The 16,315-nt window shown below is 43.6% G+C and overlaps 1 protein-coding gene across 1 annotated transcript in view; it reads left to right on the top strand.

Moving 5' to 3' along the window:
- Positions 1–16,315, top strand: part of ILDR2 (immunoglobulin like domain containing receptor 2) — a 51,949-nt gene that overhangs the window by 18,069 nt on the left and 17,565 nt on the right. The window contains exon 5 of the mRNA XM_060078741.1: positions 13,768–13,824. Coding sequence (XP_059934724.1) covers positions 13,768–13,824 — 57 coding nt within the window. The remainder of the gene's footprint in view (positions 1–13,767; positions 13,825–16,315) is intronic.

A 16,315-nucleotide genomic window follows, 5' to 3' on the forward strand; every position in this document is an offset into this window, starting at 1 on the left:
TGAGGTGCCCCAAAAAGCAATAAATATCCACCAAAGTGATGCCATTACTACATCTACTACTAACATTAATGTACACTGATAATAATTTGACTTCACAAAATTTTTCTATTATAACCTTGTAATGTAGGAGAGCAGGCATTATTTCCCTTGTTTTCCAAATGAAGAAATTAATGTTCAGGTTTTGTAATTATTATCCCCTTCAAAAAAAAGTGTCTTTGATCAAACCCAAGTGTTTTGATTCCCAGCCTCATCTCTTTCCACGATACCACACGACCTGTCTATATTAAGAAGCTATAGAATGCTCCCCTGCATAAGTCATGTTTTTAAAAATGTTGTTGCTGCTTTAGGCCATAGGTAAAGGTTTTTACTTGTCCCAGATCTGCTTTAGTATCTCATTTCATTTCTCAGTGAAACCTATAACCAATGCCTGTAACCACTAACCTGGGCCCTCACTTCCAAGACATAGCTGTTTTTGTCCAGATTGTGTACTTCCCCACTGGGCGTGACCCACCTTCTTTTCCCCATACATCTGAACCATCTACAAATCGCTTCAGATGCTTCTTTCAGAGGTTTCAGAAATATCCAGAGATGTGATTCAGAGAAATGGGAGGATAACTGCTGATTCAACACTAAATGCAAACACTATACTGAAAACTCTTTAGTCTCTTTTTGATGATTCAGAAGGTAGAGTCATTCTGAAGCTGGAAATGCACATGGTGTTTAGGGTGCTCTGAGATGACAGTGACAGGTACCTTAGAAATATTTAGACAGATGTCTGGGATCGTAGGGCCATACCAGAAGACAGTCACAGAAGGTGGAAGTGTCCAGAAATCTGCCACCCTGAGATTAGACATTGGTCTAGGATCAGTGGCGGGAACAGTCTGTTTATAACCTGGAACCATGCCACTGTTTGGATAGGAATAAAGTTCCCTCGGTCAGCTCCAGCTGGCAGGAAAAGGACTTCACCATTCAGGAAGGCTCAAGTAGGGAAGTTGTTGTTTTAAAATCTGAAAGCAGCTCGCCTTGTTCTTATTTCTTTCTATGCACAATATAAGGGCCTGACCCCTTCTTTCTGATGTGTCATGTGGTAGCTTGTTTTTTAAGGGCCAAGTAGATAAAGGAGGGCAAGGGCCCCAGTGGAAATATGGCTGGATGAACACTTGTGCCTCTGGACCGAGAAAAGAATAACAGGACATGAGCCACGAGTGTTCAGAATTAGAGCTAAGAAAGACTTTCCTAATGGTAAATAACAAGTTTTGGAAATTATGGTTGGTTGAAGGAGATTATAGAGACTCCCTCTCTGATGAGCTTTCAACATGGAACAGGTTCTCTTGTCCAAAATATTAGGATAAACAAGATGGCTTTAGCATTCTTTCTATAATTTTGCCTTTATCTAAAAGATCCACAGATTGCAGAATTAATTCTCTGTATAGGGTGAAGCCCGAAATACTGCTGTCCTGTTTTGTTGTTTTTTTTTTTTTTTTTTGCAGTATGCGGGCCTCTCACTGCTGTGGCCCCTCCCGTTGCGAAGCACAGGCTCCGAACACGCAGGCTCAGCGGCCACGGCCCACGGGCCCAGCCGCTCCGCGGCATGTAGGATCCTCCCGGACCGGGGCATGAACCCGTGTCCCCTGCGCATTGGCAGGCGGACTCTCAACCACTGCGCCACCAGCGAAGCCCCCTGTTTTGTTTTAATATTGTTTCTGTTTTAGAAAAAATGATACGTTTATTATAAAAATTTCAAACCAAATGGAAAAAGAAGAAAATCCCTCTTCAAACTCTCACCATCAGAGCTTAACTATTGTGTTCTTCAGAACTCTTTTAATTGCAAGGGATAGATTCTCAAAGTGGCTTAGGGGACCTTTTTGGCTCAGGTAACCAATAAGTCCAAGGGTATTCCTAGCTTCAAGCATGGCTGTGTTCAGATTATGTTTTACAGAATCTCTATCTCCTCTGTGTTAGCTGCATTCTTGGGCAGGCTGTCTCCAAACCTGGCCCCTAGCAGGTCTTTAACACCTTTGCTCTCAGGAGGATAAACTGCCTCTCTCCACAGTGTCAGCAAACATCCTGTTGTTGGGGGGTGGCGTGTAGGGTACCACCAGCCCCAAATGAACCATATGAATTGAAGGCAAAAGGGTAAAGGACTAGCTTCCTAAAGAGAAGTTGGACATTTGTTTCCAAATGAAGAAGAAAAGAATGCCAGGCAGGCAAAAACACACACTGTTAATATTTTGTGGAATTCATCAATTTCTGCTTCTTTTTAGGCCAAATGCCATGCTATTTCAGGAGGCCAGAAATAGGCTTGCTCCCAGCAGGTCCTTGTGAGTAGGCGCTAAGTTGGGATTGATTATTCCCTGTGAAGAATAATGCCACAGAATGTGAAGGTAATGCCACAGAATGACCTTTGTTTTCCTGTCGTGCTTCTATTTTTCCTTCCATTTCCTCCCGTGACTTATCCAGAAGTAAACATATATTACCCAGACAAGAGGTGGAGAAACAGGCATGCATTCATTTTTTAAAAATCACATTATTCACAATACTGTGCCTGAAAGTGTTATTCCGGTCTAAAATTAACCTTTCTGCCCATTAATATTAAAAAGCCATTAAGAACATAATAAGAAATCAGGGAGTTCTTGGGAGGGGACATCTCGGGATTTGTGATGGGCTTTAGGGATTTTTGATGGAAGTCTGCTTCCGTGGCTGTGCAGGAATACTCAGGCACTCACCCCCATGTCATTGCTGCCTTGGTTTGAATCCTGTCCTACCCCCACCCCCAGGTGGAGTTCTGGCTGTTTAGAAAGGCTACTTGTTGCCAAGACTCCCCTCCTCTTCCTCTTTACCAGCCCTAGCCTGTGCTGCTAACCAGGAGATCTGCCGATTAAAAGGGCTTCAGCTCAGAGAGTTCCCATGGCAACAGCCTCCTCCTCGGAGGTCTTTGTTGCCTGCTCAAACTTTGATCTCTGAGAGTGGCTGCTGCTGTTTCTCTCAAAGATTTACAAACAGAGGAAGAGGGGGAAAGAATTGGAGGAGAAGAAAGAGAAGTTGACTCCTGGCAAAAGGGAGAGAAGGAATTAATTACCGAGTCACACTCTAGCCATAAATCTGGGGGTTACTCCTTTGGAATATCTTTCAACTTGGGCTGTGCCCACATTTTCCTTTGCAGACTTGATTATACTTCAGATGTCTTGGCTTCACATGAAAGACGTCAAGGGGAGTTGATTCCTCTAGGAGGACGGACCTACCCTATCTATCTTCAGATTTCCTGAAGAGCTGAGATAACTGCACTGCCGCCCACGAAAGGGGGGACACAAAACTTATAATGGGAGGGAGCTTTTTAGGCCTCAGCCCCGCTGGCTTTTCTCCCAGCCCTCTCCTAGCTCTGGCCTACTCTGCCCTGAGCTTACCTAGATGCCTCTATTGGTTTTGGTTTTGAGAAGAACCAGAAAACTGTTGAAGGGGTGGAGGAGAAGGCGGAGGCAGAAAAGTCAACCAGGCATCAACTGGCATCTGATTCTGGTTAATGGCTGCCAAAAATGAGCTTTCTACCATCTGAGCAGTGGAGTGGGGTTTGGGGTTGCTCCAAAGACTAGGGATCATGCCTTTTACCCTCTGCAGGAAGCCTCTTCTGGCCTTCAGACCTCTCCACAGCATAATCACAACCTTGCTGTTTGACAGGCACCATGTGATAGAGTCAGTTTTGCTTCAAGCGTGATTTGTATTTGAATTATGATTTAACTTTTAACCAATCTCTTTTGCACACCATGTCCCTAGCACAGTGAGGATACAAAATTTTAAAATGGCACTGTTTTGTCCCTATGAAAATTACTGTCTTTTGGTAAAGATAAGCGTTATATTTCTGAAGCAATGAGAGAACAATACAAGAAAAGATTAAAACTATATTTGAGGGCTTCCCTGGTGGCGCAGTGGTTGAGAGTCCACCTGCCGATGCAGGGGACGCGGGTTCGTGTCCCGGTCCAGGAAGATCCCACATGCCGCGGAGCGGCTGGGGCCCGTGAGCCATGGTCGCTGAGCGTGCGCATCCGGAGCCTGTGCTCCGCAACAGGAGAGGCCACAACAGTGAGAGGCCTGCGTACCGCAAAAAAACCCACAAAACTATATTTGATATTAAATATCTAGGCTACTAATTCTCAAGAGGGGCCTCTTTGGATCCCCCCAGGAGATACTTGGCAATGTCTGGAAACATTGTGGTTGTCCCGTCTTGTGGGGTACCATGGCATCTAGTGGATAGAGACCAAGGAGGCTGTTGAATATCCTACAACACACAGGGCAGCCCTCCTACCCCCAACAAAGGATTATCTGGCCCCAAACATGAATAGTGCCAAGGTTGCAAAACCCTGATCTTGACCAAAGGTCAATCTGGACACTGGATAAGGTCCACCGTGAAGAGCACGGGTTTTGGGGTCAGATATCTGTGGACTCAGTGCAGCAATATAACCTCCAGTAAGTCAGTGTTGACGAGTCTCGGTTTCCTCATCTGTAAAAATGGGGGAGGGAAAATGAAAGTCACATGGAAGACCTAGTATGAGGATTAAATAACACAGACTAGGAACTCAGTAAATGTCAGTTCCCTTCTCCTACCGTTTCCTATACCCCACATCTCATTGCCAGGATGTCATCCCTAATTTGAGGGAACCCTCTTTAGGGAATTCTGTGTTCCGGGACTCCTCCTAGAGAGCTGATTTTCTTTTAGCCCATTCCATGGGCAGAGGCTTTAATGAGCCATCTGTTAACTGGCAATCCTATTACTAATAGATTCATGTTTTCTCAGTGACATCTGTGCAGTGCCTTGCGAGTGGTGACCCTAATCAGGCCTGTGGGAATCTTCCTGCTAGTGGGTTTCAGGGTGTTCTGTCCAGCATGCTGACTTTTGGTTGCTATGTTTTGGTAGCTGTTGGAAGCCCCCGTTTCTCAGTTAATTACAGGGTGTTTACTACCTAACCTAAATACAAGGATTAGGTCACAGAGGCCATTTGATGAAGTCTGGAAGGGTTTGGGGAACATCTAAGACTTGGATTAGGATCTGGATGGGCCTGGAAAGACTTTTGATAGTGTGACCTTATCATTTATTGTCCAAATTAGAATACTCTTGAGAGTGAAAAGGGGAGACTTTTAATAATTTATGTCAAGACAACAGGCATACTGGTATGATGGTCACCCCATCTTTAGAGCTGATCACCTGGAAAGTTCTTTTTTTGATTGAAGAGAACAGAAGATCCAGAGGAGCTGGGATCAAATTAGTTTCAGCTCACCTTCACCTGCTGCACCCTGGATGTTAGCTGGCATTCTAATTACGGGGACCTAGGGATGTGCACATCTCCACTCATTGACTAGAAGCAAAGGGGCCCAGCAAAGAGGTGGTGGTTTGCAGTAACAGTTGTTCACTGAAAAACGTGTGCTGAGATTTCTGACGGGTAAACGATGTCCTTTAGGGTTCTTCACTGCCCTGGGTTGTGAAGAGAACAAACGAGGTGCTGAAGGCGCCGTTTGCCCTCCCCTCACCCCCAGCCACCCAGTCCCGCTCTGCGACTGCTTCCCCCCTCCCGGCCCCCGCTCCCTCGAAGCCTTTATCCCGCCTCACTATTTTTGCTTCACTTGTTGCTCATCACTGTGGGAGGAAACTCGGCCTTCAATTAGTGAGCATTCCTGAAGCCCGCGGTTGCCGTGGTTACCCAGGCGGGAGCTGGAGCAGCTGGGTCAGCCCGCCGGCCGCATTGTAGTCGACAGAGCCGGGAGGCGGCAAAAATGCGAAGCCGGTGCGCGGGAGGGAGGGGACGGGCCCCGCCGAGGGGAGGCCCTGGAGCCCCGCGGGAGAGCGGGTGTCGCCGAAAATCGGCTCAGCCCTGGAAAGAAAGAATGGCAGCCCTTGAAAGCCGGTCAGGAGACACAGCCATGGCATTTTTCTCCAAAAGCCAGCTGCCGCTATTCAAGTGCGCAGGTTTGAGTTCACACGGTGCAGAGCCTCAGAATTTGCTCTGGGAAACGCTCCATGCTCAAGCCCCTCACACCGAGAGGGGGCTGGCCACGGAGGAAAGGGCAGGGACTCTGACAATCCGAGACCTACCAAGCTGTGTGCCCCTCCGTGTCTGCCGTGGACCACCTGGGCTTTTTGGGTTAAGGAAACTAGCCGTTCTTGATATCTTTGCATCTGAAGTGTCTGTACTGATGGTCTGATGGTTGGAGCAGAGGGAGCTCAGGAAATCACACCGGGCACCAAGAAACTCAGTTTCCTCCCTCCATTAAATCCCACCCTGCTCCATATCATTGTGGAATCAAATCTAACTGTCTTAGTCATTTCATCTCAGGCCAAGTTGAGCACGTTATATTACTAATAACACTTTGCATCCACTCACTCTTGAGGGCTAGGGGGTTGGATCACTATAGCACTTTGCAAAGGCAGAGTGCTTTGCAATCATTTTTATTATTGTTTATTAGTTTATAGCAGCATGGTGAATGCCTTTTAATTAGCTCATACTGTGTTATGATGTACTCAGTAGTCATTTTCTGGTCACAGCTTTAAAAGGTGCTGAAATGGTTAACCATCTCCAACACTCCTATATCCAGACATTATACTTTAATTATGTAAGTAGAGCAGTAATGCCACACAAATGTCTGTGTTGCTCACTGCAGATACTAGGAGATTAGAAATGCTGCACATGTCTAACATTTCTAAATTAAGAATAAGCAAAGCTTGAGGGGGAGTGAGATACTGGGGAAAAAAGATAGGGATGGGGGTGAGTAGACCCAGGTTCTACTCCTGGTTTATTAGTCAGCTGTGTGACTTTGGGTAAGATTCTTAAGCTCTCTGAGCCTCAGGTTACTGAAAACATGGAGTGGGTTATGGATTAGATGACCTCCGAGATCCTTTCTGGTAATACAATCTGATTTTAGAATTCTGTGTGAATAGAAGTCAGTGCCTTAGGCCAAGCTTATAATCACTGCTGAAAAGCCTGAAGCATTTATTAACAGTTAATTGTAGATGGTCTGATACTACTCATTTTGTGGAGAGAATTCACTGTAAGAATTATTCACTATAAAGTGAGCTAAAACGAAAGGGACAAAGAAAAGAAACACACATGAAATGCTTAAGTACATAGTTTACATATAAAAGAAAGGGAGGCTATATCCACATTTGTGATGGATAATCATAATCTTTATTTATTGAATGCATGGTTGCCATGGGAATATAGAATAAAAACAGGGATGTGTGTGCCCTTGGGAAATTTCCAATTTGGGGGGTTTCCAAACAGCCATAGAAACAACTTTACACTTAAAAGGGCCAGAGAAAAACATCTGCTCTCCTCAAAGGTTTAGGAAAGAAACCTTTTAGAGGGTTAGGATCTGAGAGATCAGGGGTGGATACAGTACATCCCTGAAAATGGATCCAGGGTGTCTTAGGAAAGCCTGGAAGTGGGATGAAGCCCAGATGTCCATTAAGCAGAAGGGAGAAGAAGGGAACCTCAAGAAGCTGGGGAAGAAAACCATTCTAGATCATCCTGAACACAAGGTTCATTTGTATGATACATTGGCAAAACTGAAAAGGACTCCAAGTTAGTACGTTTCAAAGAAATGAATGGAGGGCCTCCCTGGTGGCGCAGTGGTTGAGAGTCCGCCTGCTGATGCAGGGGATACGGGTTCGTGCCCCGGTCTGGGAGGATCCCATATGCCGCGGAGCGGCTGGGCCCGTGAGCCATGGCCGCTGGGCCTGCGCTCCGCAACGGGAGAGGCCACAACAGTGAGAGGCCCGCATACCGCAAAAAAAAAAAAAAAAAAAAAAGAAAGAAATGAATGGAGATAACTGTGCTGTCGGCAGTGTTGACATCACAAGGACAAAGGAAGTATTGTTTTCCCTTTTCATAAGGTCCAATGCATTAGATAATGTGTCTTTTGTCATCAAATAATTGAGTAGCAGATCTAGGATCTGAAAACAAGTTTGTCCTACATCTAGAACTTGGACTAATGATCAGAGCTTGGATTTAAGTTTTAAGACTAGAGACAAAAACCAATTTGGGGTGCATATTGTATCTCTCTGTAATGGCTGCCTTGAAAATACCCTAGCCTTGTGGCTTTCAGCTTGTGGGGGTGGAACGAGGTGGCGCTTCAATCCTCTGAGATGGCAAGATGGCATTGGGGGATATTCCAGTGAGTAGAGGATGCTCCTGGCATTGAGCCCTGAGTCCAGGGTTTGCTAAACATTCTCCATTACATAGAATAGTGCTGAATGAATGAATGGTTCCTTCATACGCTCATTAAGAGTCCATTTGAGCTGGATAAAAGGTACTAACGAGCAGTAAATCAGAAGTCCAGCCAGAAGCCCAGCATAGAAAACAATGGGGATTTACTATGGGGAAAAGTTCAAGGTCCTGACGGGTGAGGTGCCTCCTCATGCCACGCTGTTGGGAAGGCAGAGGGGTTTCCATCCTGCTAGTGGAGGCACATGTAAAGGAATCACGGCAGCTGAGAGACAAGTGCTCTCGTGAAACCGGGAACATGGAGGAGATGCAGCCTCGCAGGGCAGTATTCTTACACGGCCCTGTCGGAACATATTTCAGAGTCTTGTAGGCTGTGTGTGGTAAGAATGTGAGTGAAGCAGAAGATTGAGAAGTTCATTAGCTGGTTATCTTAGTAAAGAAGGTAAGTACATCCTGCATTGAGGGCGTGACCGGCCAAGGAAAGGGTACCAGAACCTTGGGGAAATGTCACCGGGACATGGTTTGTTGTGAAATATGTGAAGATAATGCCATGGGTAGGAGAGGAGTGGGAAACCAGGCAAGGACTGTGTCTCTGGGGGAAGGCCTCATGACTGGGGGAACCTGATGTCAAAAATGCAAAAAAAAAAAAAAAAAAAAAAAGAGCTAATGAAATCAGGGGATTTGGCAGGAAGAAAGTCCTTTGACCTTGGTAAGTCATGTGACCCAGAAGCAGAGAAGTAAAGCCGAATTCTTAGCCTCACACTGCTGGACAAGCTGCGTGGGCGAGCCTGAGGCTTTCAAGCATAGGGGTCAAGTCTTGTTCCTCTCTGCGTCTCCACCAGGCACAATATACATTTCTTTGTTGAATGAATGAATTGGAGACATTCCAGAAGTGAACTTGTTCTCAGGAATATGTACTGAGAGTTCAGTTGGGGATAACTTCAAGGTGTCCGTGGCAGAAAACAGCTGAAACAGGGAATTATATAGGTAAAATCTGTAAGTTGTTTTATTCAAAGTGATTGTTTCCGCCCTCATCATTCAACCCAAAATACATGAATGTTTTGGGCTATGATGTTTGTGACGGTATGGAATGATACTGACACTTGCATGTGTGCATGTACAAACTAGTAGTATGCCTGATTCATTTGGTCTATTCATGTGGAAATTTCTTAAAAGTAATAGATTCTGCAAGGTTTGGGGAAAACTCTTTGAAGTGCTTACGTGAAAACTGTACTTCCTACTCATAGTTGGAGCTGGGGTTTGAAAAGAGTAAATGCGGCTTTCTATTTGCTGGGTCTGTTTTCCATCCTTTTCTTAGACATTAAAGTGACTTGTAATTGCCACTCTAACTGAATCCTGGAAGAATGACAGTGATTCACAAGTGTTGGTAAAGTGCTGCTGAAATCTGGAATGTATTTACTGCAATTGTTTGGACTCTAACATCAGACCTTCATTGGATGTGACAGAATAGAGTAGAATAGGAAGAAAAGTTAGAGCATTTCTAACTGGCAACAGCATTTTTTAGGAATTGTTAAGCAAGAAGCTGGAAGCAAAGTGACTTTTAGAAATATAGGATTCCAGCATAAATTCACTTTTTAAAATGCCTTCAGCTCCAGGAAAATATAGGTCATGGTATAAAAGCCAGAGAGCTTTGCTGTCTCTCTCCCTCTCTACCATTGACATAACATAGTGGTATAATCTGCTGTCCCCAAACTCCTACTATGTTCTGAATTCTGAAGACATTTAATTTTACCCACTTTACTGCCAAAGTCTGTCACCCACACCACCCTGGGGCTAACACTACACGGGTGCATTATGGGAAGGCTTCACCATCTTCTGAAGTGTCAGCTGTTGGCTGTTGCTTCAGGGAGAATGAGAAGCTTGATGTATGTCTTTCTGATGGAGTGACAAGCTTTGTGAATCTCCTGTCCATGTTTCTTATTTTAACTTTTTCAATTACACGTGTAAAAAAAAAATCTAAAAAATGAAAGCCCCTTCATTGTTCTTCCATGATGCCCATTCCAGTGCCCCAGAAATAAGGGCTAACAATTTGGTGTGTCATACTGTTGCTTTCAGATTTTAATTTGAACACAGGTGCCTAGAGCTTATACTCACTAGCATTCTGTGTGCAGAAGTAGTGTCAGAACACCATCAAGGTGTTGTTCTAAACAGCATGTGGGGAAATCCAGCTTTTGTGTTTTATCTATCATAATTATATCTCTGTATATATACCCCGCAGTGGTTGCAAGCACATGACCCCTGGGTTCTATACAGTCCCAAAACATATTTTGTATGGCTTGTCCAGTGATTTTTAAAAATCTATGAAGCAGTTGCCAACATTTGAAAATCAGGATATTTCACATAAAAATCTGGGGTCTGGCTAACCTTGAAAAATAGGAAGATTTGCAACCCTGAAGACACATTTCTGTGAGGCAACAATTGGCTAGAGGTGCGTAGAAGCAGTCCCTACAGACACAATATGCCATTTGCCACACGCCCAGCTGCTCCCAGTTGTATTACATTTGACCAGCGGCACTTGTTTGCATTAGCTACTGGTCCGTATAAATACATGGAATTGAGTTTGCAACTCTGATCACTGAGTATCAGATTTGAGAACTGAAAATGTTATGGATAGGATGACCATATAAATAGTTGTCCAAATTAGAACACTTTGGAATTAAAAGGGGTGCTATTAATAATTACACCAGGACAACAGGCATAAACCAGGACTGTCCCAGACAAACCAAGATGTATGGTCTCCCTATTTATGGACCTCTTCATTCAACTGCTTCATTTGACTAATGAGAAAATTGAGTCCTAGAAAGAGGAAGTAATCTGTCCATAGTGGTCACCAAGTAAACTAATGTCAAAGCTGCCTTCAGTACCCTGACTCCCAGTCCACTGCTTACTCCAGTAGAATATGCTCTACATAATATGTGTGAGTACCATATCCTCCTTGAGTATATGGATTTTTTTATAGTTACTTATTATCACATAGCTAATTTCCTGTGAGAAATTGTATGCAAATCGATAGCTTATATCATCAATAACATTTCTGTTATGAATGTAATTAATGATTTGGGCTACAGCACATATAGGGATGTTTAAAACAGTGGTAGGCTTGAGAACTAGAGAGTAAACACAATAAAAGCTTCTCATTTTACTACATACAATAAGATATATTTAGAAGTACTAATTGTCCATATTAAAAAAAAAACACCATTAAGTAAGCATCTGATAACTGCTTTGCTAAAAGCACAGTATATTGACTTTTTTTTTTAATATTGACTTCTTGATCATTGGCTGTTGGCTGTAATTAATACTAATTACGCCTTTAAGAGATGTCCAAGATCCCAAATCCTTGACCACCTGTCTATTGCCTTGTTGAGCTTCCAAGAGATATTTGTACAGAGAACATTCCATGTGAGACCAATGCATGCTCTTAATCACTTGCTTGGACTTTGGCCCCAAATCCCTGTCTGGTCGCCTATCCTAGGGAAATGGACTAGACCACGTGTGAGCCTTGGGGAACCTCCTAACCTTTCATGTTGGCTTAGGCCAAAGGCTAGCCCATCTCTCCTTCAAGATGCCCTTTTCCAGTGACCTACTTGGCGCCCACTTGTCTTTCCAAGAGACTCACCAAACCACTCTTGCAAGCACCAAAACCACTCTTACCGTGTCAGCTGCACAAGATGGAAGACAGAAAGAAGGAAACCCTTCTTGCCAAAACCTAAAACAGAGCTAACTTCAGGACTTCCCTGGCGGTCCAGTGGTTAAGACTGTGAGCTTCTACTGCAGGGGGCACGGGTTTGATCCCTGGTTGGGAAACTAAGATCCCACATGCTGCATGGCGTGGCCAAAAAAATAACTAAATAAAAAATAAAACAGAGTTAACCTAGTGGCCCACTCCATGCTTTCTTTTCCTTGGAACGTACTCTGGTACTGATTAACTTTTCAAATGTGGGACCATTACCCATGCAGGAGACATGACTGGGACACATTTTACCACACTGGCCGTGTATAGTTGAGGAGAGCCAAGAAAAATAAAGTGAGCAAAGAGCCCTTTTATCTGACTCCCTAACACCTTGCCCCTGCTGCAGCGTCCTCTCCTAGTGCCTTGGAAGAACTTTTTCTTTGACTTTTGTCAGAGCTGCTTTTCTATGGGGTGATTTGATAGAGGAGAGGATCAGTGACCAACTATGACCTTTAGACTCAAAATATAAACCACACACATGGGTAACTTTTTCTCTAATGCACCTCAACAAACTTCAACAGGAAAAGTTGTTTTCTAATGAACCGGAGACCAGACCCCTAGAGGTGTGTTTTCTAATGGTGATGTGTGGCTACAGAGCCTTTGAAGTATTAATATTTTGGCTACATTGGTACAAGTAAAAATATTATGAAGGTAATTTCATCTTTTTTTAAAAAAAACTATTTTAATGTGATTACTAGAAAAGCTAAAATTACTGGTCGCTCACATTATATTTCTACTGGACAGAGCTGTTCTAGAAGCATGTCATGCCCATAAGTGAAGTAAGATTCAGTTGCAGGCTTAGGAACCATAGTGACCTTTTGCCATCACAAGCCTCAAAGGAAGCGAGTTTGCTAGTTGTTTCCCAGTGCAACTTGTTTCTTAGCAAGGCTGCACTGTGATAGAGAGAACCTGGTACAGGGCAGAAGTCCTATTACAGCCTTTATATTTACGTGGATATGAGAACATGATGGAAGCATTCAGCACTTCTTTCTATATAAACCAGGCTAGTTTTTAAAAGGACTAACCTCCTCCCCAACCTCTTCCAGTGTGTTGTTTCCTGCACAGCTCTTTGCTTCTCCGAGCCCCGAGGGGCACCTGTTCTGACACCAGCCCTTAAGCTTCTGTGCCATATCACGCAGAAGGCACTTGGGTCCATACCATGCCAACTGTGGGTGCCATATGGAAAAGCCTTACCATATACATATGTACAGAGTATTTCTGAAGCCAGAAGGAGTGTCGAAGAGTGTATAACTGATCTAGCTTTATCATTTCCTTGCCTTTGAAAACTTTAATCATTGAAATATCTTTAGGCTATAAATAGAATCATGTAGGGAGATAATTCTGAGTTAAAACCAAATATGTACTTTTGTTTTTATATGGACATGGGACTGTGTATGGATGTATGAAAATGTAGGTTGAACGTTTGGATACAGACGGGTTTGACTTTCCAATAATATACGTGGAGTAGGATGTATAAATGAATGGAGATGGTATATGTCAGTCTGCTCAAGCAGGTTTTTTCATATTTGAAGCAGAGATTTCCTCCTTCTATAATAGTTGGAGAGAAATTTCTATTTCTGCTTCTGCCTGGTTTAGGTGCAAAGTTCTTAGATGGCTGGCAAAGATTGATGGAGAAGGTCATTCTCTTGACTGAGCCCAGCCTTGGTGATGTGCGTCTCATGACACAGACAGCATGGATCAATGGCCCCATGTAGGGATGGTGCTAACTGGAGCTAGGCTTCAGGCTGTGTTTTTCCTCTGGAGTAACCTCTTTACTTCTTCTTTTCCTTCCACTTCTTTTAGGCAGGACAGGGCTGCTTGCTGATCTCTTGCCCAGTTTTGCTGTGGAGATTATGCCAGGTATTCAGTCATTTAACTCTGTATTTGCTTAATTTGCTATCCCTCCATCTGTCTTGCTTCTGCATTAGTTTCTAATGGCTCCTTTAGTTTATTTGTACATTTGTCTATATATGTCTGTGGTATTTTCCAGGATGAAATTAAGCCCATTGGAAGAGCCTTCAAATTGTATTTCTTCTGTTACTGGGCCCTAAAAGAATAATGGTAATTAAAACTAGGCTGAGATGGGGACCCAGTCCTCCAGTGTCAGGTATGCAGGCCTTTTCGCAATCTCAGTATCTCAGCTGCACCCAGAGAGCTTTAAGTACCCTTAACGAGTGGTTATTAATCTGCATTCCTTATTCCCTAAGTTTTATGTTGACCCATTCATTAGTGTACAACCATGTTACTCTGAATTGCCTTTTCTAACTTTATCAAAACATTTTTTCAAACTTTATGAAAGCTATGCACCCCCTCCTCCCTTGAAAAGTCCACATTTAGAGATCTACATTGCTTTGTATACAATTTCAGGGGCTTCTTGGCCCCCTAAGTCCCTGGGGTCCATGGACCCTATGTCAAGGACACCTGCACTGAATGTACACCTCTGTCTTTTTATGTAGCTTCTGTTGAACATACCAGCTAGACAAGCCAACATCAGTTTGATGCTGCACTATAGCCCATCATGGAAGGAGGATTAGAGAGAAACAAGAATGAACTATGGGAGAGAACATATCCAAAGGCCGGGAATAGGAAAGGATATGAGTCAGCCTTGCTTTGGATAGCTTCTGCCAAAGGGTTAAGAGCTGCTTAATAATTGAGAGCAAAAGAGGGAAACAAAATAATCCTGGCGATTGGTTTTGACTTGATTCAGGTTTTAAGAAGCATCCAGAGTCTTCACAGTTGAGCTTCACTAATTATTCTTCCGTGAATTCTCCTGATCCTTTCCCATTAGCTGGCCAACCCAAATACAGACATTCTTTTTACTGATGTTGATCCCAAGGACGCAAATAGATATTTCTTTGTAATCCACCTTATCCAGAGTTCCATCAATTTGTACGCATTTGCTCATCACGAAGAAACAAGGTTACACTGCATTGCTTCCTACTAGATGTTATATCCCACAGTCCCAAGGAAAAGTTACTGTATTTTTCATATCTGGTCCTGGTCTCCTGAATTTCTCTCCCTTTTGACTCCAAGAATCCTTTCATGGATAACATTCTTTGTTTCTCCAAGGTAGCCTTCCAATCTTTTATCCTTAACTGCCTGACCCAAGTTGTAGCCACCATACCACACATCTCATCTAATCCTCAGGGCCCATATCTATCTCAGGCCGCATTGTGTTATTATGTTAGTGCTAAGGCACAGGCCAAAGCCCTCAACTATCTACTGTCCTCCGCAAGAATGCTCTCCAGAACATTCTAGCTGGGTACAAGGCCTTCTCACTTCCTGAATAGAGGGTGACCTGGTTATTTTGAATGTATTTCTGAATGGGTGAGTGAGGAGGACCATTCAGGAAACGTAAGTTGTTTGTTTCCTCTCTGAGGAAATTATGTTCTAAACAAAGGTCAAATAACTTCATCATTATCACAAAACCCTTTATGTAACCAAAATATCCTATTCTCAAGCTCCAACTAAATGTTCCATTTCACTGAAGGAATATTTAATAACTAAAATTCAAACAAAACGTGTACTTGAAGTTGATTGCAAAGGGATTTTTGGGAGATGGTTTTCAATCAAAATGAATTGCTTTAATCTTTTGCTTTGAAAGGAAATCATGGCTCATCCCAGGCCCCCAGTGGGACATTGGATCCTATAGCCAAGTCCCAAAAGCATGACATCAGGTCACTCCAGGGCCACAGTCATTTTTATCTAAGCGAGGTGGATTTGTTTCCTTTCTCTTAATCTCTTGGATGGGCAAATGAATTAAATGCACGTTCAGCCTCTGGCAGAGCAGGGAAAATAGCAGACGTTAACAAACATGGTCAGATATACACATGAGCGCCTTCCCAGTCATCACGGTCCTGAGCCACTTTCGTCCGTGGTTATGCTGGCTGTGTAGCATGGTCAACTGGAGTGTGATCAAACCATTCTTGGGGAACAGGGACAGTATCTTCTCTTCGGAGCCTATGTCTCTAGTTTTCTTTAGCAAAGGGTTTTGGTCTCAGCCCTGATGCTGAGTACAGGAAAGATGTTAAGAGGCAGTCAGTAGGGAAAGCGGATGAATACACAAGGGACATGGACCACCTAAATATGTTCTGATTTAGACCCTATAGACATAGAGAACTTTTTCTCGGGACTTACACTTTTAGGGACAAGATTAACTTGGCTACAAAACATACGAATTCACAGAACCCACCATTTCATAGCTCAGGAAGCAAAGTTCCCCTCTACCTAGCCAGGGATCTCTGCTCTTGTCCCATACGTGTTCTGACACTACAGTTGGTAAGGTAAGCCCTTTTTCCAGGAAGGGGCCCTAAAACTCCCCCATCACTTTGTACTTGTCCTTATGTGTGCT

This window comes from Mesoplodon densirostris, chromosome 2, assembly GCF_025265405.1.
Source record: "Mesoplodon densirostris isolate mMesDen1 chromosome 2, mMesDen1 primary haplotype, whole genome shotgun sequence".
Taxonomy (NCBI): domain Eukaryota; kingdom Metazoa; phylum Chordata; class Mammalia; order Artiodactyla; family Ziphiidae; genus Mesoplodon; species Mesoplodon densirostris.